General features: G+C 45.7%; 3 protein-coding genes across 9 annotated transcripts in view; 1 reads left to right on the top strand and 2 right to left on the bottom strand.

Annotated features, from left to right (window-relative positions):
• The window catches only part of PSMD12 (proteasome 26S subunit, non-ATPase 12), a 31,870-nt gene extending 24,559 nt beyond the window's left edge, over window positions 1-7,311 (bottom strand). The window contains exon 1 of the mRNA XM_035026221.1: window positions 7,121-7,311. Within this exon, the coding sequence (XP_034882112.1) occupies window positions 7,121-7,228 (108 nt within the window). The 5' untranslated portion in view covers window positions 7,229-7,311. The remainder of the gene's footprint in view (window positions 1-7,120) is intronic.
• A 218-nt stretch (window positions 7,312-7,529) lies between these two features.
• The window catches only part of PITPNC1 (phosphatidylinositol transfer protein cytoplasmic 1), a 256,426-nt gene continuing 237,164 nt past the window's right edge, over window positions 7,530-26,791 (top strand). For 3 of the 7 annotated variants that reach the window (XM_035026226.1, XM_035026231.1, XM_035026222.1), the window contains exons 1-3: window positions 7,530-7,722; window positions 10,519-11,324; window positions 18,555-20,101. In XM_035026226.1, coding sequence (XP_034882117.1) covers window positions 20,054-20,101 — 48 coding nt within the window. In that variant the 5' untranslated portion in view covers window positions 7,530-7,722; window positions 10,519-11,324; window positions 18,555-20,053. Of the gene's footprint in view, window positions 7,723-10,358; window positions 11,325-17,815; window positions 20,102-26,791 lie in introns of those variants that run through there. The other 4 variants (XM_035026223.1, XM_035026224.1, XM_035026227.1 and 1 more) reach the window with 4 other exon arrangements.
• LOC118024356 (60S ribosomal protein L27a-like) lies at window positions 24,159-24,686 on the bottom strand. Its single transcript, XM_035026233.1, has one exon. It carries the CDS (start codon window positions 24,666-24,668, stop codon window positions 24,222-24,224), a length of 447 nt encoding a protein of 148 aa, XP_034882124.1. The 5' UTR covers window positions 24,669-24,686; the 3' UTR covers window positions 24,159-24,221.

Consider the following 26,791-nt stretch of genomic DNA (forward strand, 5'->3'; position numbering starts at 1 on the left):
TCACAACCCCAAGATCAAGAGCCACATGCAGGGCGCCTGGGTGGCTCAGTTGTTGAGCAACTGCCTTCGGCTCGGGTCATGGTCCCAGGGTCCTGGGATCGAGTCCCATATCGGGCTCTCTGCTCCGCGGGAGGCCTGCTTCTCCCTCTCCCACTCCCCCTTGCTTGTGTTCCCTCTCTCACTGTGTCTCTCTCTGTCAAATAAATAAATAAAATATTAAAAAAAAGAGCCACATGCACCACAAAGTGAGCCAGCCAGGTGCCCTGAAACTTATTTTAATGACATGTATGGATAGTATATGAGTACTACTCTTTTATCGATAAAAGAAACAGTTTTTGAATTAAGGATACAAATAACGTTTCGACTTTTCAAAATATTCTTTCCATATTTTCCAAGATAACGTTTAAACTGTGAATTTTCTATGGAGCAAAGAATATGTACTGTACAGCCATTATTTGAACTTTAACTCTGAAATCTATGATTACTATAATTAAATCTGAAACATATGATTACTAGCATTGTAACAATGTTTCCTATGCAAAGGGGGAGTACCAGTTCTGCAAATTCTATAGATTCATGTGTACCATGAATGCTGACTAAAGGTCCATCAGAGGAAAAGAACAAAGAACAAATCCATAAATTCTTCAAAGTTAAAGGCTAATAAATCATAAAAGATCAAAGAATCTTAGAACTGTAAAGAGGAAGATTATTTAATCCGATCACCTCATTTTAGACTATAAAAAGACTAAGGACCAAACAGCTCAGCCACAAAACTTATCAGCAGAACCAGAATCCAGGGCTCTTGCCTCCTGGCCCAATGTTCCCTCCATGACACCAAAATGTAGTTAGTTTAAATCACACCTTTGCTTCCATCAAAGTAATTTCCATTAGGGAAATGGTTACTATCTGGCAACAAATGTAGTGCAAAAAAAGTTAAAATGCAAAATACTGTTCATTAATGGTCACCTGTCATTTTTACAATTACTATTAGTCATGTGACTATAATCAACAGAGTATAGTTTATGGTATTTTAATTCAGAAGGTTTTTTTTTAAGATTTTATTTATTTGAAAGACAAAGTGAGAGACCACAGGGAGAGGGAAAGCCCAATGCTGGGCTCGATCACAGGACTCTGGGATCATGACCCCTGAGTGGAAGGCAGACGCTTCACCAACTGAGCCACCTGGGCGCCCCCAGAGTATGGTTTTAAAGAATTGCACTCTATGTGTGAAGAAATCACATAGCACTCTAGAGCCATGGGCTCTAGGTATCAACAGAATGTTAGCGGTCACCTTCTCAGGAAGGCATTCTTTTTTTTTTTTTTTTTAAGATTTTATTTATTTATTTGACACAGAGAGAGAGACGCAGCGAGAGAGGGAACACAAGCAGGGGGAGTGGGAGAGGGAGAAGCAGGCTTCCTGCCAAGCAGGGAGCCCAATGCAGGGCTTGATCTCAGGACCCTGGGATCATGACCTGAGCCGCAGGCAGATGCTTAACGACTGAGCCATCCAGGCACCCCTCAGGAACACATTCTTAATTTAACTCCCCATAGTCAGTGGTTAGTCAGCACTTCCTTCTTTAACTCACAAGCCCCCTGACTTTCTGCTTTGTAATGACTCCAAACTCTTTTCTGTTTTAACACTGTCTTCCTAATCTCACTGTCTTCCTAATAACACTGTCTTCCTAATCTAAAGAATGTAAATTCTAAGAAAAGGGACTGCGTGCATCTATATTGTTCACCACTGCAGCTCACTCTGCATCTGGCACCAGCTCACTCCGCACCTGGCAAAGCACATCATGTTGCTTCTGTAGATATGATGGTACATCCCTTTATACCTTGTATCAGTTATTAACATGCATGTCTTGCCTCCTAAGTGGTCTGTAAGTTCCTTCAGGGCTGGACCATGTTTGATCGTTTCCCATGCACCAACTTGTACATAGTATGCATTGACAATGACCAGAACTATCAGATGACCTTAAGGGCTCAGAATTCCTGATTCTCACTGTCACACTATGTAGGATGTGACAAATTACATGGCTGGCAATTCAGTGTGATTTGAAGGACGCTACCATCAACTTCATTAAATACAACTCCCAATTCTCTAAACATCCCACTTTTTTCTCCCATTCTTCCATGCTCAATGCTATGGCTAACCATCTTCCTCCTTTCTTTCCTATCTTCACACAGTTCTTGAAATTCCACCTCCTCGATCCTGCTTTTCAACTCAGAGGAATGAGATGGTCAGAGCTATCAAAACCAACTCGTCAGAACATGTGACTTTTGTGACTCATTTTTCTCATCAAAATAATCTTTGTAAATGAGGTAAACGACTAAGGAGTTTGTTCAACATCAATACATGTTGGGTATCTGCAAATTCCATATGTTTGTGTCCTTTAACTCCTAAATGGATCCAATCTTTTAATGATTTGTTAAACAACCTAAATAAGAAAAAGGCCAACAGCTGAAATTTTTTTTTTTTTTAAGATTATTTATTTATTTATTTATTTGACACAGAGAGAGAGACGCAGCGAGAGAGGGAACACAAACGGGGAGTGGGAGAGGGAGAAGCAGACTCCCTGCCGAGCAGGGAGCCCGATGCGGGACTCGATCCCGGGACTCCAGGATCATGACCTGAGCCGAAGGCAGTCGCTTAACCAACTGTGCCACCCAGGCGCCCCAACAGCTGAAATTTAATGCCAATCCAATGCTTTCACAGGACCTATTTCTTAAAGGGGGGGGGGTGTCTCTTTGTCCAAGCTGCTAACAGTCAAACTGTTTTACATTTCACCTCCTCTTTATTTTTGATATTAACCTTAAGAAGAGGCTGCAGCTAACCAAATGAAAAGACACGAACCACCACCAAAGGATATATTCAATTTAAGAATGTAAATAATCTCCAAATACCCACGTACCAAATATATCATAATCAAGAAGGGTGGTGGTGATCCTCTGTGTATTAGGAACTGCTCTGTACTACAGTTACAGTTCAGAAAAGGCCCCAAGGGTGAAGCACTAATCATTACCAAGAACTAGTATCACTCTTACTATCTCACCAACCCCAAATACCAATCACAGAGGCGTCAGAATGTAATGGTTAAAAACAAAGGCTCTGCAAGCCAGACTGCTTGGGTCTAAATGCCAGGTCTTACCACTGTGTTACCTCGGGCAAGACACTTACCCTCTCTGACCCTTAATTTTCTCTTCAGTGAAATGAGCATAATAATAATTCCTGCCGCACAGGGTTGCTGTAAGGATTAAAGCAATACTGGGGCACCTGGGTGGCTCAGTCATTAAGCGTCTGCCTTCGGCTCAGGTCATGGTCCCAGGGTCCTGGGATCAAGCCCCACATCAGGTTCCCTGCTCAGTGGGGAGCCTGCTTCTCTCTCTCCCTCTGCTCCTACCCACCCCCCCAACCGTTTGTGCTCTCTCTCTCAAATTAATTATTTTTTTAAAAGTACATAGCAATAAATATTAGTGACTGGTGTTATTTGTTGAATGTGACATGAGTGTTGGGATACAGAAACATAGGTCATTGTAGGAGATTCAAATGGCCTAGATTTGGCAATTTTACCACTCACATCTAGACTTCAGTTTGCCTTTTGAAGGTTTCTGCTATCTGTGCTTTTCTCACTGGGTACATTCTTTTTTTTTTTTTTTTTTTAAAGATTTTGTTTATTTATTTGACAGAGAGAGACACAGCGAGAGAGGGAACACAAGCAGGGGGAGTGGGAGAGGGAGAAGCAGGCTTCCTGCGGAGCAAGGAGCCCAATGCGGGGCTCGATCCCAGGACCCTGGGATCATGACCTGAGCCGAAGGCAGACGTTTAACGACTGAGCCACCCAGGCGCCCCTCACTGGGTACATTCTTATTAAGTTTCTATACACATAAGTTTTGTCTTTCACATTAAAAATAAAAAATGACTGGGGCGCCTGGGTGGCTCAGTCGTTAAGCGTCTGCCTTCGGCTCAGGTCGAGCCCCACATTGGGCTCCCTGCTTGGCGGGAAGCCTGCTTCTCCGTCTCCCACTCCCCTGCTTGTGTTCCCTCTCTCGCTATGTCTCTACCTGTCAAATAAATAAATAAAATCTTAAAAAATAAAATAAAATAAAAAATGACTTAAGTACAAAAGTAAGTTTCTTAAAGAGGTCGCAGGATATAGCAAAAAGAACACTACCTGCTGCCAGGAGACCTGAGCATGACCTGGCTTTGCTGCAGACCTTGGATAAACCACTTAAGCTGCAAGAACCTTAGTTTTCTCACAAGTAAAGTAAAAACAATAAAGTTTTCTTTAGTTTTATTGATGGGCTCAAAGTAAAAAACTGAAAAATGTATGCTAAAGTGTTCTACAGGGGCGCCTGGGTGGCTCAGTTGGTTAAGTGTCTGCCTTCAGCTCAGGTCATGATCCCAGGGTCCTGGGATCAAGTCCCGCATCGGGCTCCCTGCACAGCGGGGAGCCTGGTTCTCCTTCTCCCTCTGCTGCTCCCTCTGCTTGTGTGTGCATGCACACAAATGCTCTCTCTCTGTCAAATAAATAAATAAAATCTTTTACAAAATAAAAGGCAAAACAAAGAAACAAATCTTAAAATTAACTAGATGGTAAGACAACCATCTAATCCAAAAGTTGAAAATTGTGGGTTTGCATTAAAGAACAAAAACAAAAACGCTTATACCCTGCCATCCCCCAGCCCTCTACCTGCCTCCTTCACAAAAATAACCCATACCTGTGCCTTGTTTTGTTTCACTGGCTCACTGGCTTTAAAAAAAAAATGCAAATGGCTTTAATTTTACCTAGTTTAACAGGCCCCAACATTCCCTGTTTGAAACATTTGTTACCAATTTGACACCTAAAAAGGCATTTGAGTTTGCAAGTCTTTTCAACCATCTTGAACTAACCACAATGTCCTAAATAAATGTCATACACATGATTACTACAACTGTAACAGTGAAATTTTTTTTTCTTACTGGCCTATAAGCTATCTGAGGGCAAGAGCTTTGTCTAATAATAATCTTTATACTCCCCACAATGTCTAGCGCTGACTACTGACAGTAAGCTATCAGAAGAAATCGGTAAAGGGAAGATTTTTTTCTCCCAGATCTCAGCTTTAGGAATAGCTGTACTTCTTTAAAGCAAATGGTTTCTTCCTTTGGACACTAGCCATCTATGACTTCCAAAGTGGTGGTGCAGGGGCTGACTTTGGCCCACACATATGTTTTGTTTGATCTATGTGGTATTGGCTCAAATGTGTTTTAAAACAGATTTGCGTCCAGTTTCTAAATATTGAGGCAATTCATATTAAAAAACCACTGCATATTCCTGGTTTCTCCCTCAAATTAGAAGAGTTGACAAGGCTTGGCCTTCATCCCCAATAGGCAAAGATTAACTGGAGGTGAAGAGTTACTGCCCCCTTTCCCTGGACAGGTTCTCAGAAGTTCAGGTTTTCATTACACTTGGCTCCCTAGGCAGGATAGCATGGTGAGAGCACAAGCACCAGAATCAGTCTGCTTGGTCTGCATCCTGGCTCCACCACTTTACTAGCTGTATGACCTTGGAGCACGTGACTTAACTTCTCTTAGACTGTTTTCACGTCTGTAAGGTAAGAAGAACAATACCTATCACATAGGGCTAAGGTGAGGACCAAATGAGCTAATACATGCAAGCACTCAGAAGAGTGTCTGGCACTGGAGAAAGTAATCACTAAATGCCAGGAACTGTTATCTGCCTGGCACTATGGGTGTTTTCCAACCCTTATATACATGATGTTTCTTTACACTAGCTTCCAGTTAGTACAGAGATGAATGTATGGCTCCCCTCCATCAAGTACTGAAGTTAAGAAATTCATGTGTATCAACTTCATCATCTTTCCCTCTCCCTGTCTTTTGTAAAGCTCTATTAAATCCTTCATCAGAAAAAAGGGAAGTGTTGAAAAGATTTCTTTCTAAGAAATATTACTGTGAAGTAATATTTGACACTCCTCCTGTCCCTGAACTTATTACACTTAAATGTACTTATGCAGTAAGCTTCTTAAGGGACAAAAACAACTCTATTAGTACATGCATTCCAGGTGAATAGCAATAAGTGTTTGTGGCTGGATCGATCAAGGCATTTAATGAGGCCTGAGAGCAAGGATTCTTAGCAACAGCCCATGATGGGAGTTGACTTAACAACCATCCAAACCCACTACAGACAAAACCCAGTTTTGAATCCCCGGTTCTATTACTAACTGTTACCGTTCCACAAGAAACTCTCCAAGCCTTGGTTTCCTTATATAAAATGATACATAAACTTGCCTGGCACATAGCGGGGGCGGGGGGGGGGGGCAATAAATGTTAGGATCAAGTTAAATTTCTATTCCAGGAGAGATAAACAGTCGGGCTAAACCACTGTTCATGACCTCCCCTAAAAAGGTTATCCTGCAGTTATGTGAAACTTGTCTTTACTTCTGCAGTTCCCGCTCCAGGAACGATTCCTCCCCATCCCAATCTTCTTTAAGGCCCAATACAAACGTCAACTTCTCTGTAAAACCTTCCCTTATCCCACCAGTAAGAACGAACAGCTTCCTTCTGTGTGTTCCAGCGGCACGTTTATACTTGTGTGAAACTCACCACCATGCCTGACTTCGTCTAATTCGTGATGTACACGAACTCCTTAAGGGCAGGGATCCTGTGCTAACCGCCTTCGCCCCTATCACTTTCCTAACCCTTCTCCTGGCTAAAGGCCAGGAACATCCCATGATCCATAAACAACTTAACGACACAGATTGATTCAGCAAGGGCAACAGAACTCAACTCCCTGATCTAGCCTGAACGCTGAAGCGGCCTTAACCCCCGGGAAACTGCTAGAGTAAACGTTAAACAGTACCAAGAAACGGTAAGAAGCACCATGGGGCCCCAACTCCTCCGGGCAGTGGCCATCTGTCCTGGGGAGGGTTTGGGAACCTGCACACACTAGCATACTCCCGCTGAGGAGCGGACCTGGGACCTCCTACTCAAGCAGGCCCAACTCGGGGTGGGCAGGCAGTGGGGGACGCGCCCTCCAGCCAGCAGGCCCCCTGAGGCCTAAGCAAGCTCCGCGCCGTGACTCAGCCCTTGGCGCCCGCCAACAGCCAGCCGGCCTCCCCTCACCTTGGCTAACTTCTCGCACTCGGGCAGTCGCTGATCCACCGTGGCGCTGTAGTCCACCTCCATCTTGACGATGCGCCCATCAGCCCGCTCCGAGCCGCCGTCCGCCATGGTCCCTGCCTGAACGTGCCTTGATGTCCCCCTGCTTCGGCCACCAGTCGTCACCCACACCGGAAGCCGCCTGCGCAGCCGCTCAGGCAGTGCGTCGGGAGCCCGCACGAAGGACCCCACGAGGCCCCCGTGCGCTGGCCGCCAGTCCGGCACTGCCGCGGACAGCCCTGGGGGCGGGGTTGAGGGTGGGGTTCACCCTCGCCCCTGCAGCTCACGTCCGGTTTTGTCTCGGTGACAGACTTTTCATCCAAAATTTGCGGCGGTGAGAAAAACCAGGGTAACAGAATAGACCGCCCCATATATTCTTACATTCCTGCTTTGAAATATTATTTTTCAGAAATGTGAGCAAGTCGCTTAACTTTTGTTGGATCTCGGTGTTCTCATCTCTGCATGAACAGGCTGAAATAAACCCTAAGGAAAAAAGTTCTAAAGTTTCATCTGGTTGAGAATCTTGGTGGTTTAATCTGTGGCATCTCTCAAAGCTCAAAGAGAAGGTATGACAGCGGTTCGGTGATAAAACAAGTTTTTTGTTTGTTTATAGTTTTACTATAATCTACTACGTGGGGAAGAAGAATCTTTAGAAAGACATTTTATTGGCTTTCTCTGTAGGACTCTTGTGAGCATTAAGCGAGATCACGTATGCGAGGTTTTTTCAATTTTTAAGGACCGTACAAGTTTTCATTATCATTCGCACCACCTAGGTCCCTTTTAAAAAGTTTAGGATGCTTGACAGTGAGAATGAGGTTGTGTATGATGTGGTCAAAGTGTCAACAGTAGCCTCCCAAGCAAATGGCAAATCTTGGAATGGTCTACCGGTTAGTGAATTTAATCAGCACCAGCATCCCTTTCTATATGCTGAATAGACCTTGTTTTGTTGTTGTTGTTTGTTTTTACTGTTCTGTACTCAAAATCATGGATAATATAAGCCATCTGCGCACATAATTTTTTTTAAAGATTTTATTTATTTAATTGACAGAGAGAGAGACAGCGAGAGAGGGAACACAAGCAGGGGGAGTGGGAGAGGGAGAAGCAGGCTTCCTGCTGAGCAGGGAGCCCGATGCAGGGCTCAATTCCAGGACCCTGGGATCATGATCTGAGCGGAAGGCAGTCGCTCAACCAACTGAGCCACCCAGGCGCCCCGTCTGCACACATAATTAAAAACAACAACAAAACATCCTAGCTGTAATGTAAAGGAGAAGCATTGCAAAATAGCAAAATGATATACATTATTCAAAATATAAAGGTAAGAGTGCCTGGCTGGCTCAGTTGGAGAAGCATGCAACTCTTAATCTCTGGGTGGTGAGTTCCAGCCCCACCTTGGGTATAGAGATTACTTAAGTAAATAAATAAACTTCAAAATATAAAGGCTAAATACGTCTATCATAGGAGATAAAAAAGAAGTCATTTACTTGTACACATATATAACAACTGTAAAAGCAAAATCTGCAATAGATATGTTTTCATTGGTTCCCCAGGCATCATAAGGGCTTACTGTGGGTGGCATGATTTTTCCAAAGTGGTGTACAACTTCTTGGTAAAGTTCTGTCTATATAAAAGTACAATCTTTCGGGGTCTGGGTGGCTCAGTCGTTAAGTGTCTGCCTTTGGCTCAAGTCATGATCCCAGGTCCTGGGATCAAGCCCCGCATCCCTCTCCCACTCCCCCTGCTTGTGTTCCTGCTCTTGCTATGTCTGTCAAATAAATAAATAAAATATTAAAAAAAAAAAAAGAAAGTACAATCTTTCATTGTTTTTCACATAGAAGAATTCTTAGAAATTTTTTGTGCAGGGGTGCTTGGGTGGAACAGTTGATTGAATGTCCAACTTTTGATTTCTGCTCGGGTCATGATCTCAGGGTCATGGGATCCAGCTCAGCCAGGAGTCCTCCCTGCCTCTCCTCACACGCGTATGCTCGAGCACTCTGTCTCTTTCACATAAATCAATCTTAAAAAAAAAAATTAGTGTATATTAAAACTTCAAAAAATAGGGGCACCTGGGTGGCTCAGTTGTTAAGCGTCTGCCTTCGGCTCGGGTCATGATCTCAGGGTCCTGGGATCGAGCCCCACATCGGCCTCCCTGCTCTGCGGGAAGCCTGCTTCTCCCTCTCCCACTCCCCCTGCTTGTGTTCCCTCTCTCTCTGTGTCTCTCTCTGTCAAATAAATAAATAAAATCTTTAAAAAAAAAAAACACAAAACTTCAAAAATAGCTTAGCATATGTGAAATGGAGTTAGAGTCTAGGCCTCAGACACATAAGTAGGTGTCCGGCAGGACATTGAAAAGTCAGGTGGAATGTGGGACAGTATTTTACTGCCCAGGTTTGTTACATTGTAGATGTCTGGCATCCCAATTACATGCTGATGCCCCCCCCCCCCCCCCCCCGCAGTGATCGTGACAACCTGAAATACCCACACAAATTTCTAGAACACACGCTAGGGGCCAGAATTGTTGAGGCACGCTAGGCTAAGATGTTTTCTGGCTCTTTATTCAATGTGCACTTGGTTTGACTAGAGACAAAGTATTTGGAGGTTTACATTTTGTGTGAAGAGTGTGAAAGACAAAAAGTAACAAAGGTGTAATGGAGGCAATGGATTTATGGTTTACAGGACTCAAAAAATAAGAGTGAGAAAGGGTCTAAGAAAGAGGTTAATAGGTGGAGAAGACTCTAGTTGGCTCTCAACACCAAACTGAAGCCCTTCCTCGCTAGGCTTAGAGATCACAGAAAACGAAAGCACATTGAAATCTAAGGAAAAGCTTGCAAAGGAAACAACAACAACAAAAAAAGAGAAGTAAAGAAGGAACTCAGTAAAAGTCTGAGCCAACGGTCAGAGAAAATAGGTAAAGTACTGTTACATAGATAGACTCTTTATAAATCCTTTATTTGGGAGAGTCTGACATCGTAAGTAAGAATTTAGTTTCAGGAGAGAAAATTAGCAAAGAATAAGGACTCAAAGGTAGAAATGAAACCGCTATAGAAACGTAAAAATAGATGGAAATTAAGATAGACACACTAGTTGGGGCATCCTACTGGCTCAGTCCACAGTCCACTGATCTTGGGGTCCTGAGTTCAAGCCCCATGTTGGGCTGAGAGATTTAAAAAAAAAAAAAGATTGGGGCCATGAGTTCGAGCATCACTTGGACAATAGAGATGACTTAAAAATAAGTAACAATGCAATAAAAAAAAAAGATGGACACACTAGAGCCTCAGCAAGGCTTGACTTTAAACTGAACACATTTTTCTCTTCCTCATTCTTGAAGTCTCCCCTCCTCTTCCCCTTCATTTGTTTTTCTGTAGAATCCTTTGTTCCAGGAACTCCTTACCAGTATTAACATCCCGCTGACCTCAATGTATACTGAATAACGAGACTCATGACCAGTGCCACCGTTGGTCATGAGACCACCTTGAAGACGTGAACCCGGTTGGCAGCACGGACCAGATGCCTATCGAAACCACCCAGATCCTGTATTTTCCTATAAAACCCCACAGCCTTTTACCCCGGGCAGGCTTGCAGTCTTTGGAACCATGAGCCTGCTGCAGCCTCCTTTGCCTGGCGAAGTCATAAGCTGTCTTCCTTCTATAAACCCAAACTCTGTCTTCAAGTTACTGCTCTGGGGCGCAGAGGTTGGTTTTCCACAACAGAGAGAAATACTGATTGGAGAAACAGTGGTAAAGTATATCATGATACTAATTATTGAAACTCACGTGTCTATATTAACGACTATGTTTGTTTTCCTATCTGGCATCTCTGGCACGTTCAGCTTATCGGCCGTGCACACATTGGACCCAAAGTTCCCACCTTTGTGAAGTGAACATTCTAATGAGGGGGGGAGACAGAAAATAAACATGTAAATTTGGAGCAGGGGTGATAGTGAATGGGAGGTGGTCAAGGAAGGCCAGGCTTGTGAGCCAAGACCTGCAGTCAATAAGAGAGTCTTTTTTTTTTTTTTCCCTATGTAATCTCTGCCCCCACCGTGGGGCTTGAACTCCCAACCCTGAGACCAAGAGTGGCATGCTCCACAGGCTGAGGGCCCCAGGAAAGGAGTCTTGCAGATAGTTGGGTGAAGAAGATTCCAGGCAGAAGAGAGAGCAAGAACCCTGAGGTGAGAGCAATCAGATCACTCCGGCTTGTCTGAAGACCAGAATGAGTGAGGGCAAGAGTTGCAAGAGATGAAGTTTCAACCATTATAAGAACTTGGTTTTTAATCTGAGTAAGATAGGAAGCCAGTGGGGGTTTTAGGCGAAGGAGTGGCATGAGCCGACTTACATAGTGAAAGAACCTTCTGGCTGATGTGTGGTGACTAGGTTGAGCAGAAGCTGGGAGACTAGCTGGGAAGTTATTGTAATAATTTGGGAGGAAAATGATGGTGGCTTGGACTAAGGTAGGAGAAAGGGCTAGATCCTGGATATAACCTGAAGATAGAGCCAAGATCGGATTTGCTGTTGGCCGTGGGGGTAGAGAGGTCACATATGTCAGCAAGATTTTTGGCCTGAGTGTCTGGAAAGATGGAGCTGCCATTTACTGAGAAGGAGCAGGTTAGGGACAAGCAAGTCAGACAGAAAGGGACGAAGCCCAGTGTTGGATATGGTAAGTCTGAGGGCCCTACTGGGTATCCAGTGACAATGTTGAAAAGGCAAATGCAGGGGCGCCTGGGTGGCTCAGTTGGTTGAGCGACTGCCTTCGGCTCCGGTCATGATCCTGGAGTCCCGGGATCGAGTCCCGCATGGGGCTCCCTGCTCAGCAGGGAGTCTGCTTCTCCCTCTGACCCTCCCCTCTCTCATGCTCTATCTCATTCTCTCTCTCAAATAAATAAATAAATAAAATCTTAAAAAAAAAAAAAGAAAAGAAAAGGCAAATGCATATACAAGGGTCAACTTAAGGCGAGTCCTTTAGGCTAGAGGTTTGAATTTAGGAGTCATTAACATATTGATTGCATCTAAAGCCAAGAGGCTTATATTACAGAAATGTTCCTGAAATGTGTGTGAAACATTTGTTTTTCTAAATTGCCTCTTTTAAAGGCAGTGAGAGGGGTGCCTGGCTGGCTCAGTGGGGAGAGCATTCGACTCTTGATCTCAGGGTCATGAGTTTGAGCCCCATATTCAGTGTGGAGATTACTTAAATAAATAAAAACTTTAAAAAAAAAAGATTTTATTTATTTATTTGACAGAGAAAGCGAGAGAGGAAACACAAGCAGGGGGAGTACAAGGGGGAGAAGCAGGCCTCCCGCTGAGCAGGGAGCCAGACGTGGGGCTCTATCCCAGGACCCTGAGATCATGACCTGAGCTGAAGGAAGACGCTTAACGACTGAGCCACCCAGGCGCCCAAATAAATAAAAACTTAAAAAAAAAAAAAAAAGGCAGTGGGAGAACTTGCTATTTTCAAGTCTGTTGTAAATCATTTTCAAAGAAAATTATACTTTATTTTATCTTTTGAGTAAATCTCTTGGACTTGTGTTAGAATTATTTCATGTCAAGTACCATTATATCAAGTGGGTAAAAAGAATCATTGTGTTCATTTTCTCTTGCTGCCGTCAAAAATAATCATGTATTTAGTGGCTCAAACAACAGAAATTGATTCTTTCACAATCTGGAGTCCAGAAATCTGAAATCAGTATCAGTGGGCTGAAATCAAGGTATGACAGGGCCATGCTCCCTCTGGGGCTCTAGGGGACAACCCCTTTGTTGTCTCTTCCAGCTTCCAGTGGTTGTGGGCATTCCTTGGCTCGTGGCCTCATCAGGCCAATCTCTGCCTTCAAGGTCATGGTGCTTTCTCCTCTTCTGTGTATCAGTCTCCCTTGCCTTTCTCTTATGTACACTTGTGATTGTATTTAGGGCCTACCCAGAGGATCAGATTAATCTTCTCAAAGTCTTTAACTTAATCACATCTCCAAAAACCCTTTTTCTTTTTTTAAGATTTTATTTTTTAAGGGGCGCCTGGGCGGCTCAGTTGGTTAAGCGTCTACCTTCCGCTCAGGTCACGATCCCAGGATCCCGGGATTGAGCCCCACATCGGGCTCGCTGCTCCTCAGAGAGTCTGCTTCTCCCTCTCCCTCTGATCCTTCCCCCTCTCGCGCTCACTCTCACTCTCTCTCTCAAATAAATAAAATCTTTAAAAAAAAGATCTTATTTTTAAGTAATCTCTACACCCAACGTGAGGCTCAAACTCACAACCCCCACAAAATCAAGAGCCGCATGCCCTACTGACTGAGCCAGTCAAGCACCCCCGCCCAAAGACCCTTTTTCTAATAAGGTCACATTTTCAGTTTCCGGGGTTTGGGATCTGATATCTCTGGGGGCCATTATTTAGCCTAATTACAGTCACCCAACCGATTGTTAAACTCGGGTTTTGATATAAATGACTACATCTTTTTTTTTTTGATCGACCTTAATGATTTATAGAAAACTAGAGACACACAAATCAGTTCTTCCCTTATTACTACATACTCTTAATAACAAACATAACTCCCTCTTTTTCCCTCTGGTAACACTTAAAATATTCCACAAAAAGTCAAATATCATTCTATCTCTATGGCACCACGTAGCTAAGAAATACTATTTCCAGGAGAACCCGGCTGGCTCAGACAGGAGAGTGTGTGACTCTTGATCTCGGGGTTGTTAGTTCGAGCCCCACATTGAGGGTAGAGATTATTTAAAAATAAAATGTTAAAAAAAAAAAAAAAGAAAAGCAATACTATTTCCAGATCTGTGTTGAGATCATTTGGTGATACTAGGTCAAATATGCTTTGGCATTAAGTAGCTATAATTAGTTATATTTGCACAGGTGCCTCCTTTTATTTATTTTTAAAGATTTTATTTATTTATTTGTCAGAGAGAGAGAGAGAGAACACAAGCAGGGGCAGTGGCAGGCAGAGGGAGAAGCAGGATATGGGACTCGATCCCAGGACCTTGGGATCATGATCTGAGCCTAAGGCAGATGCTTAACCAGCTGAGCCACCCAGGCATCCTTTTTTTTTTTTTTTTTTATTCATGAGAGAGCGAGAGAGAAAGGCAGAGGGAGAAGCAGGCTCCCAAGGAGCAGGGAGCCCGATGCGGGACTTGATCCCAGGACCCTGAGATTATGACCTGAGCCGAAGGCAGACACTTAACCACTGAGCCACCCAGGCGCCCTAGGTACCTCCTTTTAAAGGACACTCAGGATCAAGGACAGTGTCTTCTTTGATCCCTAAAACTTGTTTCCAGTGAGTAGAGGTTACATATAGTCTCATAATTTATCTCAAAATATTCCAGTGTTTTGCCAATTTCTATAAAAGCAGGGAATGCAATAAAACTTTGCTAAATTTATTACTAGCTTATTTGTTAAAAGAAAAAGACAAAACTATACCTTTGGCCACAGAACTTCCAGGGTTTTTTTTCTGTGTGAAGCAATTTATACCATATCATTGTCAATTAATTTTTATTTTATGAGCTCACAGATCCAAGCAATTATACATCAAAGGCATTCTCTGTATTTAATAGAGGCCTGATAAATGGGTCTACACATAAGAATTGCCTTGGGATTTGCTGTCTGTAGTTGTAGTAAGAATGAATTTATCATTTCATTAGTATCTGACAAGGTCAGACACACAGGGGTTTAAAACACACACTGCTGGAATTAAATAATATTTAATAAAAATTAATTGCAAGGGGGCGCCTGGGTGGCTCAGTTGGTTAAGCGACTGCCTTCGGCTCAGGTCAGGATCCTGTAGTCCCTGGATCGAGTTCCGCATCGGGCTCCCTGCTCAGCAGGGAGTCTGCTTCGTCCTTTGACCCTATCCCCTCTCATGTCTTCTCTCTCTCTCAAATAAATAAATAAAATCTTTAAAAAAAAAAATTAATTGCAAAGGATAACATTTGATTTTCAAAAATAACCCTTAAAAAGGGGGTATGTGACATGGACACAGGGACCAACCCACAAAAGCTTCCAGTGTCCAAAGCTGGAACAATTTGAGCAACAAAACTAACATAGTATTGAATTGTTATTCAAAGTGTAATAAATATGCATGAATCCAACTGATATAAATAAATAACTGAATGAATAAGTAAATGAGGGAGAAGAGACAAATCTCACAGAATACCATATTATATATGTAGATATTCTCTCCTCAGGAGGCAGGCTTAATTCCCCTCCCTCATGGACTGGACTTAATAACCCACTTCCAAAGAACAGAGAATGGAAAGGGAAAAATAGTAACTTTACAATGGAAAACACTGGTAGACATGACCTTCACCAGGTGATCAAGGTTAAGGTCAAGCCCTTCATCAAGGGCTACTTTGGTAATACAAGGCAAATCATGGGAATGAGAAGGTACATCTTTATATTACTGTGATGTAACAGTTTTATCCTTCTCTCCTTAGACCTAATTTTGACACGTTGGAAGTCAGTGTCTCCAAAAGCTTCTTCTTGGAGTAGCTAAACATTTAGATAAGATTAATGAATGTTACATTAATACAGTGGTCTCCACTGTAGGACTTCCTCCCTCCCTCTGCACCCCCATATTTGGCAGTGTGTGTGTGTGTGGGGGGTGCTACTGATATTTAGAGGGTAGAGACCAGGGATGCTGCTAAACATCCTACAGTGACTACCACAACAAGAAATTATCTGGCACCAAGTATCAGTAGCTCTGAGACTGAGAACCCTGAACTAATTATAAATATACACCTAATAGATGTTTATTGGGACACTACCCCTTATACCAGGATACGTTTTCCAAATGATACAGAGAGGACATGGTCTCTGTCTTTTCTGGAAGCTTAAAATCATGTCTGCAATTAGAAAACAGGTGGAATCCTTTAGCACTGTATATGACATTTTCTATATAAAGGCCACACTTTCATGCAAACAAGAACCAGAATGAATAGTCCAGATAAGTGTTCCAGGTTGTCTATAAAGGTCAAGAGTTGTCTAGAATGGCTCTGTGTAAGAGTTGGGACTTTCAGTGGGCTTTGACAAACCCACAGACCTTATATACAGTGAGTAGGAAAGAGGAAGATGGAAAGAACCATAATATTTTAGAGGTACCAGGGATATTCTAGGAATGAAACATGATTTGAAGTCACAAAGACTGTAGGTACACTCTTCTTTCAGATGCTACTTAGAGAGTGGGTCATAGTTCTTTCACACAAACCAAGAAGAGGTTTCAGTGTGGGGGATGGGTGCATCATCAGAATCCAGGTGAAGAGAATGGATCCAAAAACTCCTTAGGGGCGCCTGAGTGGCTCAGTTGGTTAATCGACTGCCTTTGAGTCATGATCCTGGAGTCCCGGGATCGAGTCCCGCATCGGGCTCCCTGCTCGGTGGGGAGTCTGCTTCTCCCTCTGACCCTCCCGACCCTCCCCCCTCTCATGCTCTCTCTCTGTCTCTCTCAAATAAAAAAAAAAAAAAAAAAAAAAACTCCTTAGATGATTGATTTTGATGTGCACCTCCCCCATCTCGCCTTCCGAGAACCTCCACCTTCACAGATTGTCACTTATCCGAGGATATAGGCTGTCACAGATGTGTATAGGCTAATACTCTTTTCCTTCTGCTCATGTCATTCCTCACTGAAAACTTTACTTTTTCCTCTTTTTGCCCTGTGTGCCCCACCCCCATTTTTAAAATATATGATAATCAATAACTGTAGATTGTACCGTTGTTAATGGATCATTACTACTTATCTTAATGATGATAGCAGCACCTTCAAAGGTCTTTGGAAGTAGATATTGCGGATTCCACTGGTTGAAAAGAAACAAAGAATTCTTGCCAGACTCTTGCTGACGAGGTGATTTAGAATACTTTAAACAAGGCATCTGACCAGTAGATGGCGCTCTCCTCCCTTTGTGTGAATGAGTTATGAATGAATAAGCTCTCCCTTTGCCCTCCCCTCCCCCAAGCGCTGTTGTAGTGAAAACCAATCCGTCCTCAAGTCCTCACCGAATCTTTAAAATTAATCGTCTTTTCTTCCGGGGCAGTCTAATTAAGACCGTCTCCATCTGTCTCCTATAGTATTCTAATAATATAATAACCTCCTGCTTCTGGTATCCTTCTGTCCTCTCCCATCCAACACACTGCCATCAGAAATCACTTTTCCAAAACCAGATTGCTGAAAAATGGTGTCACAGGGGATGGAGTGGGGGAGGGATTCTCTGTGAAAGCAATGGCGGGAGCAGAAGGGTCAAGGTAAAGTGCACGCCTTCTCTCGCCAACAGATTTGTCTCACCTGGCTGCAGGAGGGTGGGGAGGAAAGGTAACTGACTAGCAGGGGAAAGGTAGATTGAGAGTCTTGATCTCCCTGCCAAGGGATTTTAATTGGCTCAGTAGGCCACAGAGAATCAGTGAGAGGTTTGGAAGGTGGCAGGATTAGAGCTGTGCTTGAACAAGATTAATGTGACCAGGCATGCGGATGGCCAGAATGAAAAGGAAGTTCAGGCAGCTTGGCAGAGTCAAGAGAGAAGCACATAGGGTGTGATTTGCAGTCTGGGAAATGCAGAGAGGTAGTTCCTCAACCATAATATTAACTTCAGTAAACACAGTTACAGCATCAACGTCAGGAAATGTCTAGGAAGCTAGGAATATGTCCACACACTCTGATGGCCTGTGTGGCTTAGCCAGCACATTGCCTAGCTGCGTTTGGGAAGAGGATTAGGTGCCAGAAAGTGAAACCACTACACTTGTTTTCAAGTAAGAAGTAGGGGGAAAAAAGGAAAAACAGCTTGAGCTGCTTTCCGTATCACAGGCTTTCAATGTGTTATTATTCACCACTACAGTGTCAGATTTAGATTTTCCACCTCGAGGAATTTGGTTTAGCTTTAATTAGTTGCTGTGAATATTTCTGAGCCAACTCTGGGAAGCATTTATCTAGAGAATAGTTTTCCCTAAAATATAAGCTGGATATAGGGTGTTGTTTTTCTATGAGGCTTTGTATCATGTTCACACAGTTATAAATTCTCTCCAGCCATCTGGGTGTTTTTCGCCACAGCCCACCGTAGTTACACTGGTTATTTATTTATTAATCATAATTTTAAATACTGTAATATCGAGACCATCTGCAGCACCATCCGAGCTCTGTGAGGAGCTGCAGGGCGGTAGAGCACACATATTTTTCTGAGAAAAGATGATGCTTGCAGGTTATTCTGCATAGAGGCAAACGATGCATTTTTCATCCAGCAACTTCTCAGAAAAACAAGCTTAAAAATACCAGACAAATGAAAAACAGACTTCAGCAGTTACATGCAGCTTCCTGAGTAACTGAAGAATGTGCCTCTTGTGGTTAAAATGAGGGAGCTGTTTAATATGGATGAAGTACCACCCCTCCAGGCATTTTCATTGACATTTCGCTGTGACTTTTTGAACTTAGGGGTGCTGACAGGAAAACGTACCCTTGCTGCCCCGAGAAGCCTGCGGTCGGAGAGCAGAGCAGGCCAGGAGAGGTGAAAAGGCTACGTCCGCCTCCCGTTCCCTCTGGTCGGGTGCTTCATTTTCTTCCACGCTGTGGCACCTCCCAGTTATCCAGGATTCCCTCTCCGAAACCAGTCAGGAAGCCAGGCAAGAGTTGGGTCTCATGCCCCCAAAGCCCCTCGCCACTCCAGCGCTGGGCTTGCTCACCGGACCAAAGGGAAGACACTCGGGGTGGGCGTTTGTAAAGAGCTGCTGCAAAGGTCAAGAAACGCTTCTGCACCTGGAAACCAGAAGCTAGCCGGGCGGGGGGCGGGCAGGGCACCCCTGGCACCCAGGGAACATGTTGAGAACAGACTCAAAGGGTAAAGGAGCCAGGGAAGAAGCTCCCTTTGCCGATCCTCCCCAGCGCCGGCCGGGCTCGGCTCCGGGCAGCCCTGCCGTCTGGCAGGAGCCGCGGAGAGACATGCTGTTTTGTTTAAATCCTCCACATTCTTTGCCGTTTCCCCATTGGCCGGATGGGGCTACCCTCCCCACCGCGGCCGCTGCTGATGTCAGCCTCGCTGGCGCTCGCTCCTCCCGCACCCACCTCCCGGGCCCGAGGCACACTGCAGCTCGGCGCGGACTCTCCGGCCCCGGCGCGGTGGCTGCAAACTCGCGGGCACGCACGGCGCTCGGGGAGCCGAGGCACTCGGGGGAGGGGACGTGCGCGGAAGGCGCCAGCTTCCCCTCGCCCGCCGCCGCGAGCCCAGGTTGGAGGAACCCCGGGCCCCAGTCCGACAGAGCCGAGCGGCGGCGGCTTCCTTTTTCTCCCGCTGCGAGCCCTGGAGCGCCTCGGGGACCGGCCCTAAAAAGAGCAGGAAATCTTGTTTACCGCCCGGGGAGAGGAGCCGATCGAGCCTTTGTCTGGAAAAGTCAGCATCCCCAGCACCGGCTGCAATGTGTTCCTGGTGACATTAGCACTGGCAGACCCGCCGGGGAAGGGGGGTCACCAGGTTCATGTCTGCTTTCGGAGGCGGATCGAGCGGGTGACTTTTGTGCATTCGTTTTAATTTTCGGAAATCTCTTTTTTCCTCCCTTGCCCGCCACCGGGCATGTCCTGATCCGGCGGCCGCTCCTACCGCCCGGGGCTGCCGATCTGAGCGGTTTCCAGCGGGTCTCCCTCCCTCTCTCCCTGATCCCTCCCTGATCCCTCCCTGACTTTGCAACACCGCGTTCCGGGAGGACCGACCTCGGCGAGAAAGAAGGCGGCGGAGCCCCGAACACCCGGACCCGAACCTTGACATGCTCTCCGGCGGAGAGGAGGAAGCTAGGAGCTGAGCGCACCGCCGGGGCTGCTTCGCCGGCCGGCTCCGAGCGCAGGGCTCCGGGCGCCCTATCCTGCGCCTGGGCGGCAGCTTTGTTGCTTTAGGGGGCGCCCCCCCCCGCTTCCCGCCTCGGGGGCGCGCGGCCGGCAGGACCATGCTGCTGAAGGAGTACCGGATCTGCATGCCGCTCACCGTGGACGAGGTAAGCGCCGCGCGGCACCGGGCCCGGCCTCTCCCGCTCCCGTCCCCCACCCCCGCCCCAGGGCGCCGCGTTACCCCGCTGCCGCCTCCCGGTCGGCGGGTCTTGTGCGGGCGGTCAGGGAAACCCTGCTGGAGCATTACCTTCCAAGAAGGCTGGAGGGGAGGAGGAAGGGGAGTTGCTGTTTCCACTTGTCACCCCAGCGGGGGAGGGCGGCGTTGGGTGGGGCGGTAGACTCTAGGGGGAGTCTTGGGGTGCACCCAGAATCCTGATTGTTGGGGATCCGGATGCACCAGAGGGAACTGGTGCACCCCTTCCTCCAATTAATAGAATGAATAAAGCAAACCCAAGCGCCCCAAGCGCGCGTCCTGGTAGCTTGGGGGTGTGGGGGGGGGGCACCCCGTCCTGGCTTGGGCTCTGGCTCCGCTCCATGAGTTTTGCTGTAAGGTCTGGGTACGGGAGAAGCCTTTGCCCTCAGGATCTCCAGGCCCCGAGCCCCGCTGGGGGGCACCTCAGAGCCCTAGGGGAGTCCTCCTGGGCCCGGACTTCTCGCGGTCGCCGCCAGCCTGGGCGCCGCTCCCGCCACGCCCGCTCATAGAGGCTCGCAGACCTGGCTTCGACCTTTCGCAAACCCGCCTGGCTCGGAAACTTTCTGCGTCTCTTGTTTCTTTAGCGGCGGGGAGCATGGTCTGCGGGCGAGCCGGGAGCGGCGGGGACTGCGGCGCGGCCACAGGAGGGCGCTCCAGCACGTGGGTGCGGGCTCGGCCGGGGCTCCGGGTCCTGCCGCTGCAGGGCGGGCGGGGGGCGGGGGGCGGGGGCTCGTCCTCCACCCGCTGCTCCTGTTCTTCAGATCCCCCCCGAAGCAGCAAGTTCCATAATCCAGGAAATGATGACTCAGTGAGGATTATTCAGGCCCCGGCTTCCCTTTCTTCCCCCTTGCCTCCCCTACCTTTTTGGTGCTTTCACAATTGCTTAGCGCCTGTCCAGGGACATCAAGGAAGCGTGAAGCCAATCAGGGAAATTTGAAACTCACTAGGGTGATTTAGTGTGCCATAGAAACCGGCGAGCCAAACCGTATTTATACGTAAATACAGAGCATTTAATTTATCAGATATGTTACTGAGTCATTACCTTGTGGAAGGGGATAGGTGCTTTGGGAAAGAAAAAGATGTTTAACCGATGAAGCGGTTGTGCTCCCGAGGGGCTATCTTAATCTGTCATCTGGATCAAGTGTTAAGGCAAGACCCAAGTACAATCCAAGGCAAGATCAAAGTAGTTCCGAGTTGACAAAACATACATCCCAGGAACACTGGCTCCCCACGAGAAAGGCCAGCCCCCACCAGGATGATCAGCCTAGCGTTCCTTCTTGTTTGGCGTTTGAGGAGGGAACATTGGAGTAGAGTCTTGAAGGATGGAATCCATGTGGGTAGGCGGAGTTTTGGGGGTGCATTCCGACCATGTAAATCCAGGAGAAGCACACAGCTGTGCGGGGAGTCGGGGAGGCAAATGAGTGACCCTGGCTAACCAGAGTATTTCTAGAAAACGTTGAGCTCTTCCCACTCCCTGGGCAGCTGATCTAGAGCAGTTCAGCCTGGAGGTGCTTGCGCTTCTTCATCTCTCCCCGGTGACTTTATTTATTGAGAGGAGTTTGGAATCTAGGGGTAATGTCGGTACTGCATGAAATATCCCCCAAACGGAGGTGATAGTCAAGAAAATAACCAGTTCTAGAATCTTCTTACTACCTACAGAATCTTTTTCTTCTCTTTATTCTGGTTGGTTTTCTTCACAAGCTTCCTGAACATTCAGGCACAGCTCTTAAGCAACTTATTTATCTATGCTACTAAAATACCCACCACTTCAGGGTGAAGTAATCACTTTTGAATGTACAGGTGGAGGCCCTTTCTTTTTTCTTCAGAGGCCCTTTTTTAACTGGCAAATGAAATCAGGCTCCACCTGTAATAGAATGTATAATTATGATTTAATTAATGTGTAATTCATTTGGACTAAAGCATGATTCAATTTCTTAAAAAGTTGTATTTTGTAGTTTTCCACTTGGTTAGAGAAGCAGGGGGACAGTTTAGATTGATAGAGATTTCAAACTGATAGGATTTCAGATTTTCCAAGCCAGATGATGGGTGAGGAAATAGGCCCAGTGCACCAGAGGTTGGATCCCTGGAGTCTGACTGGTAGTAAACCCCCAGTGTCCACCATCGCCCCGCCCCCCCCTTGCACTGTGTCCTACTGTCCTTAACATTTTTTTTAATTTTTAATTTTTATTTATTTTTTAAGATTTTATTTATTTATTTGACAGAGAGAGAGCATAATGGCAGGGGGAGCGGCAGGGAGAGGGAGAAGCAGGCTCCCTGCTGAGCAAGGAGCCCGATGCGGGACTCGATCCCAGGATCCTGGGATCATGACCTGAGCTGAAGGCAGCCACTTAACCGACTGAGCCACCCAGGCACCCCAACATTATTTTTTTTTAAAGATTTTATTTATTTGAGAAACAGTGATTGAGAAAGAGAGAGAACACGCACACGAGCAGGGGGAGAGGGAGAAGCAGGCTCTCCACTGAGCAGGGAGCCTGACATGGGTCTCTATCCCAGGAGCCTGACGTGGGTCTCTATCCCAGGACCCTGGGATCATGACCTGAGCTAAAGGCCAACGCTTAACTGACTGAGCCACCCAGGAGCCCTGTCTTTAACATTAAAAACTGGGAAGGAACTTAACAGTGTCTTCAAAGAAGACAGTTACCATCGACTTAGGTAGACTCTTTGAAACCTAACTTTTGCTTCAAAGGCTTTATTTGCTTGGGCCTGATTCTGTCTACACGGTACTTCAGGAATTTATTTCTGTCTCACCCCCGTGGTTAATTAGGAGCGCCCATATTTTTGAAAATGTGGAGTCAGAGAACCAACACTGTGTCCATTCTTCTTGCCTGGCCTTATCCTGTTTAACCCCTGGTGGAGGGGAGCTTAGGGGGAACTCGTGTGCTATTATACACGTTTTGCAGATGCGTAAACTGAGAGAAAGGTTAAATAATGTGTGCCAGGTCACACAACTAGTTAATAGCCAAGCCACAACCAGAGCCATGGTAAAAACTCATTGTTTTTCTTTATGCTGCTCTTTGCTGGTCACTGGTATTTAATGCAGAAAAAGGAAAAACCAGTTCTTGAAAATAGAGTCGACACTATCAACTTAATGAAAAATCAAAGACCTTTTCAATTGTTGTAGAGGGTAGTGGATTCTACTATTTATCTAAGCCTTATTTTAATTCATAAAATGTTCCCTAGTTCCAGGAAAGAGGAGCAGCTTTGGGGCATAAAGAAAATAAAGCTCAACCACAGTCTAGATAGTCTAGATCAGAGTGTTGGTGTTTTGTTTTGTTTTTTTAGACAATTTCAGGATGAAGAATTTTAAGAGGTAACATCCTGTGGATTAATTTTAATAAGAAACTTCGTTAGAATAGTTTCTTCATTTATGTTCAGTGTCATCTCTGAACTGAATATATGGCCATTCATTGGAAAGTTCTAAACAGTAAAGGTTCCTGGGGGCTAATAGTTGGCTCTAAAGAAACAGTTGTGGGTGCCTGGGTGGCTCAGTCATTAAGCATCTGCCTTTGGCTCAAGTCCTGATCCCAGGGTCCTGGGATCGAGCCCCACATCGGGCCCCCCGCTCAGTGAGAAGCCTCTTTTCCCTCTCCCATTCCCCCTGCTTGTGTTCCCTCTCTCACTGTCTCTCTCTCTGTCAAATAAGTAAATAAAAATCTTTAAAAACAAAAGAAAGAAACAGTTGTCACCGTCTTCATTTGGAACATTTGGTGGTGTAGATTCTTTAGACTTGGAAGGGCTAGTAGAGATTTTCTGTAGTTGAGCCATTTCATTTTGTGGAGGAGATTGTGGTTATAGAAGATCCAGTTAGTTGCCCATCTTGTAGCCTAGGGCAGGGTCTAGGCCAGAACCTGGGTCTTCTGATTTCTGGTGCAGAGCTGTTTCATACTGTAGGCCAGGGGTTCTCCCCACTTTTCTTCCTCTGGGAGGTTCCTTGTTGTTAGGAAATATTATTCTTTTTTTTTTTTTTTGAAAAGCACTTGTTAACATTTAATGAACCCCCCCCAAACGTGGCTTCACGCTACTAGAACGCAGGCGCCCCCGACACCCTTAATCTTCTCCTCTGCTCTTCTGCTGAAGAATTTGGCCTTCACGATGACAGGCTGTTTTGGGAGTTTTCCCTTTCCCAAAACTTTGTAGTAGCCCGATCGCACCACATCAATGATAGGAGCAGCTCCAGTCTTGTTTTTGGCGGCATTTACCCGTGTCTGCTCACTGACCAAGGTCCACAGTTTATCAAGGTTGACAGTTGGGCAGAAGCTCTGGTTCCTCTTTAAGTGGTAATGTCTCATACTAACTTTTCCAAAGTAACCTGGGTGATACTTGTCAAAGTTGATCCTGTGGTGATGCATGCCACCAGCATTACCCCGGCCTCCTGGGTGCTTCTGGTGCTTGCCGATGTGGCCGTGGCCGTGGCTCACGTGGCCCCGAAGTTTCCGGGTCTTCCTCAGTCTGGATGGCATGTCGGCAGCCCAGACAGAAAAGCAGGAAATATTTTTAAACCCGCTATGCAAAGCAGGGACACTAAGTGTCCTCAGCAGTCTCTAGTTGAAGGTGGCTTGGAGACAGACTCTGACCTTCTGTCGACTTAGGGGACATTTGGTCAGCTGACCAGAAGGAAGGCCAGGGGGCTTTATTTGAAGTTGCTCTTGTATAACAAATCTACTGGTTTTCCTTAGATTAATGGGGTGGCTTCTTCTGGATGTGTGATTCCAAGGAGACTGTGGTGGAGTTCAAGGCCGCTTTGCCCCAAGCCTCTCCTTAGTGCTGCCAGCATCCCAAACTCTACCTTCGAGACTCCTTGGAGGAGTCTGAAGATCACCCCTCCCTGACAGGTTCTTATCAGTAAGATCAGCACCTTCAAGAACTAAGCACATCCTAATATTAAGGCAGGAATGCTTTTGTTTTCATTACTTGCTTTGGTGTTTCAACAGTTCCTATTCTGACTGCATTAACGTTAATGGGCACGCTTTTAGGGATTTATTTGTGGTCCTCAGGGATTCCTTGCACAATGAAAAATAGAAACACTTCCCTCCCCTCCAAGAAAAGAAGAGAGAGGGGCGACTGGGTGGCTCAGTTGTTAAGCGCCTGCCTTCGGCTCAGGTCATGATCCCAGGGTCCTGGGATCGAGCCCCTCATCGGGCTCCCTGCTCTGCAGGGAAGCCTGCTTCTCCCTCTCCCACTCCCCCTGCTTGTGTTCCCTCTCTCACTGTATCTCTATCAGTCAAATAAATAAATAAAATCTTTAAAAAAAAAAAAAAGAAAAGAAGAGAGAGAAAGAAAGGAAAGAAAAACAACTTTTAAATACAGATTATTATTTTGTTCTTTGCCCTGGCCGGGAGCCAGTGCACTTTATCCAGGCTCTCCTGGGTCCCTGGAGAATTTTCTTTTGCGCACATTTCTGAGAACAGATTTGGGATTGGGGTGGTGCCGACTCTGGAATGACCTAAGTGGAGATTCCAAAATGCCCAATAATGCTCCTTATTCCCTGTTTTGAACAATTCTCATGAAATGCGTCTGCAAGTATTGGGGCAGAAATTCTTGCGGGAAAGATTGTTTAAGTTTGGTATTGGCATCGACGCTGCTTTTTGTACAAAGTGATACTCCTGAATATAGAGAGTAAAGGCTCCTTGGGTTAATCTCACATACCTTCCCCAGGGTTCCTCTTGAACATAATTTTGAAAATTTTTTTAAGAACAAGCACTATTTTGACTTTTTTTTTTTTCTTTCCTGACTCTTAGCCTAGATGGGAGGGACCGAGGCCAGGGTCATGAGTTTGATTTCTGGGTGATCCTCGTAGCTCCTCGTGCCTGTCCCACAGTCAGGGAATGACGTCCTCATGCCACTCAGCTATCTTGCACAGCTCCCTTGCTGGTCGGGAGGGGCACGTGGGCGGGTTAATGGGTAAGTGCAAACCTTTCACCACTAATGGAACAGACAACAAGGAGCAGATGCTGTTCTCCCGGGCTGGTCAGTGAAATTGACTTTGTGCAAAGGACACTGCATGCCCCCTCCCCCCTCGTGATTTGAGTGTGAATGTCTGCCAGCCACATGAAACAGATTCTGGGCCTTGAAAAAAAACGGAGGTTATTGTTAAGGAAACCTTAGTTAAAAGTGGATGGTAATTAGCATGTGCTGTTCATTACAAAAGGAGCGGGTGAGTCCCTGAGGCTCTTAAAAACCGACTTAAAAACCTTGTGTCTGATTAAGTGAGTAATACTTCTTCATTTCAGAAAAGCTCTCATTTCGGGTGAAGGGAGAATACTGTGTTTTTTTTTTTGTAAGAAGTTTTTAAAAAATTAATATAGTTTCATCACTCCATCTCTTTAAGATCCACCATGCTCCCCTCCCACCCCTTTGCCCCAGAGTGTCAATTAGGAAAGTGTGTGTTTGGGGGGGAAGGGTTCACAGTTCTTCTTTTATTTTTTTTATTTTATTATTATTTTTTAAAGATTTTATTTATTTGACAGAAACCGCAAGAGCAGGAACACAAGCAGGGGGAGTGGGAGAGGGAGAAGCAGGCTTCCCCTGGCGATCAGGGAGCCTCATGGAGGGCTCTATCCCAGGACCCCGGGATCATGACCTC

The sequence above is a fragment of the Mirounga leonina genome, unplaced genomic scaffold (assembly GCF_011800145.1).
Source record: "Mirounga leonina isolate KUSES-001 unplaced genomic scaffold, KU_Mleo_1.0 Mir_197, whole genome shotgun sequence".
Taxonomy (NCBI): Eukaryota; Metazoa; Chordata; class Mammalia; order Carnivora; family Phocidae; genus Mirounga; species Mirounga leonina.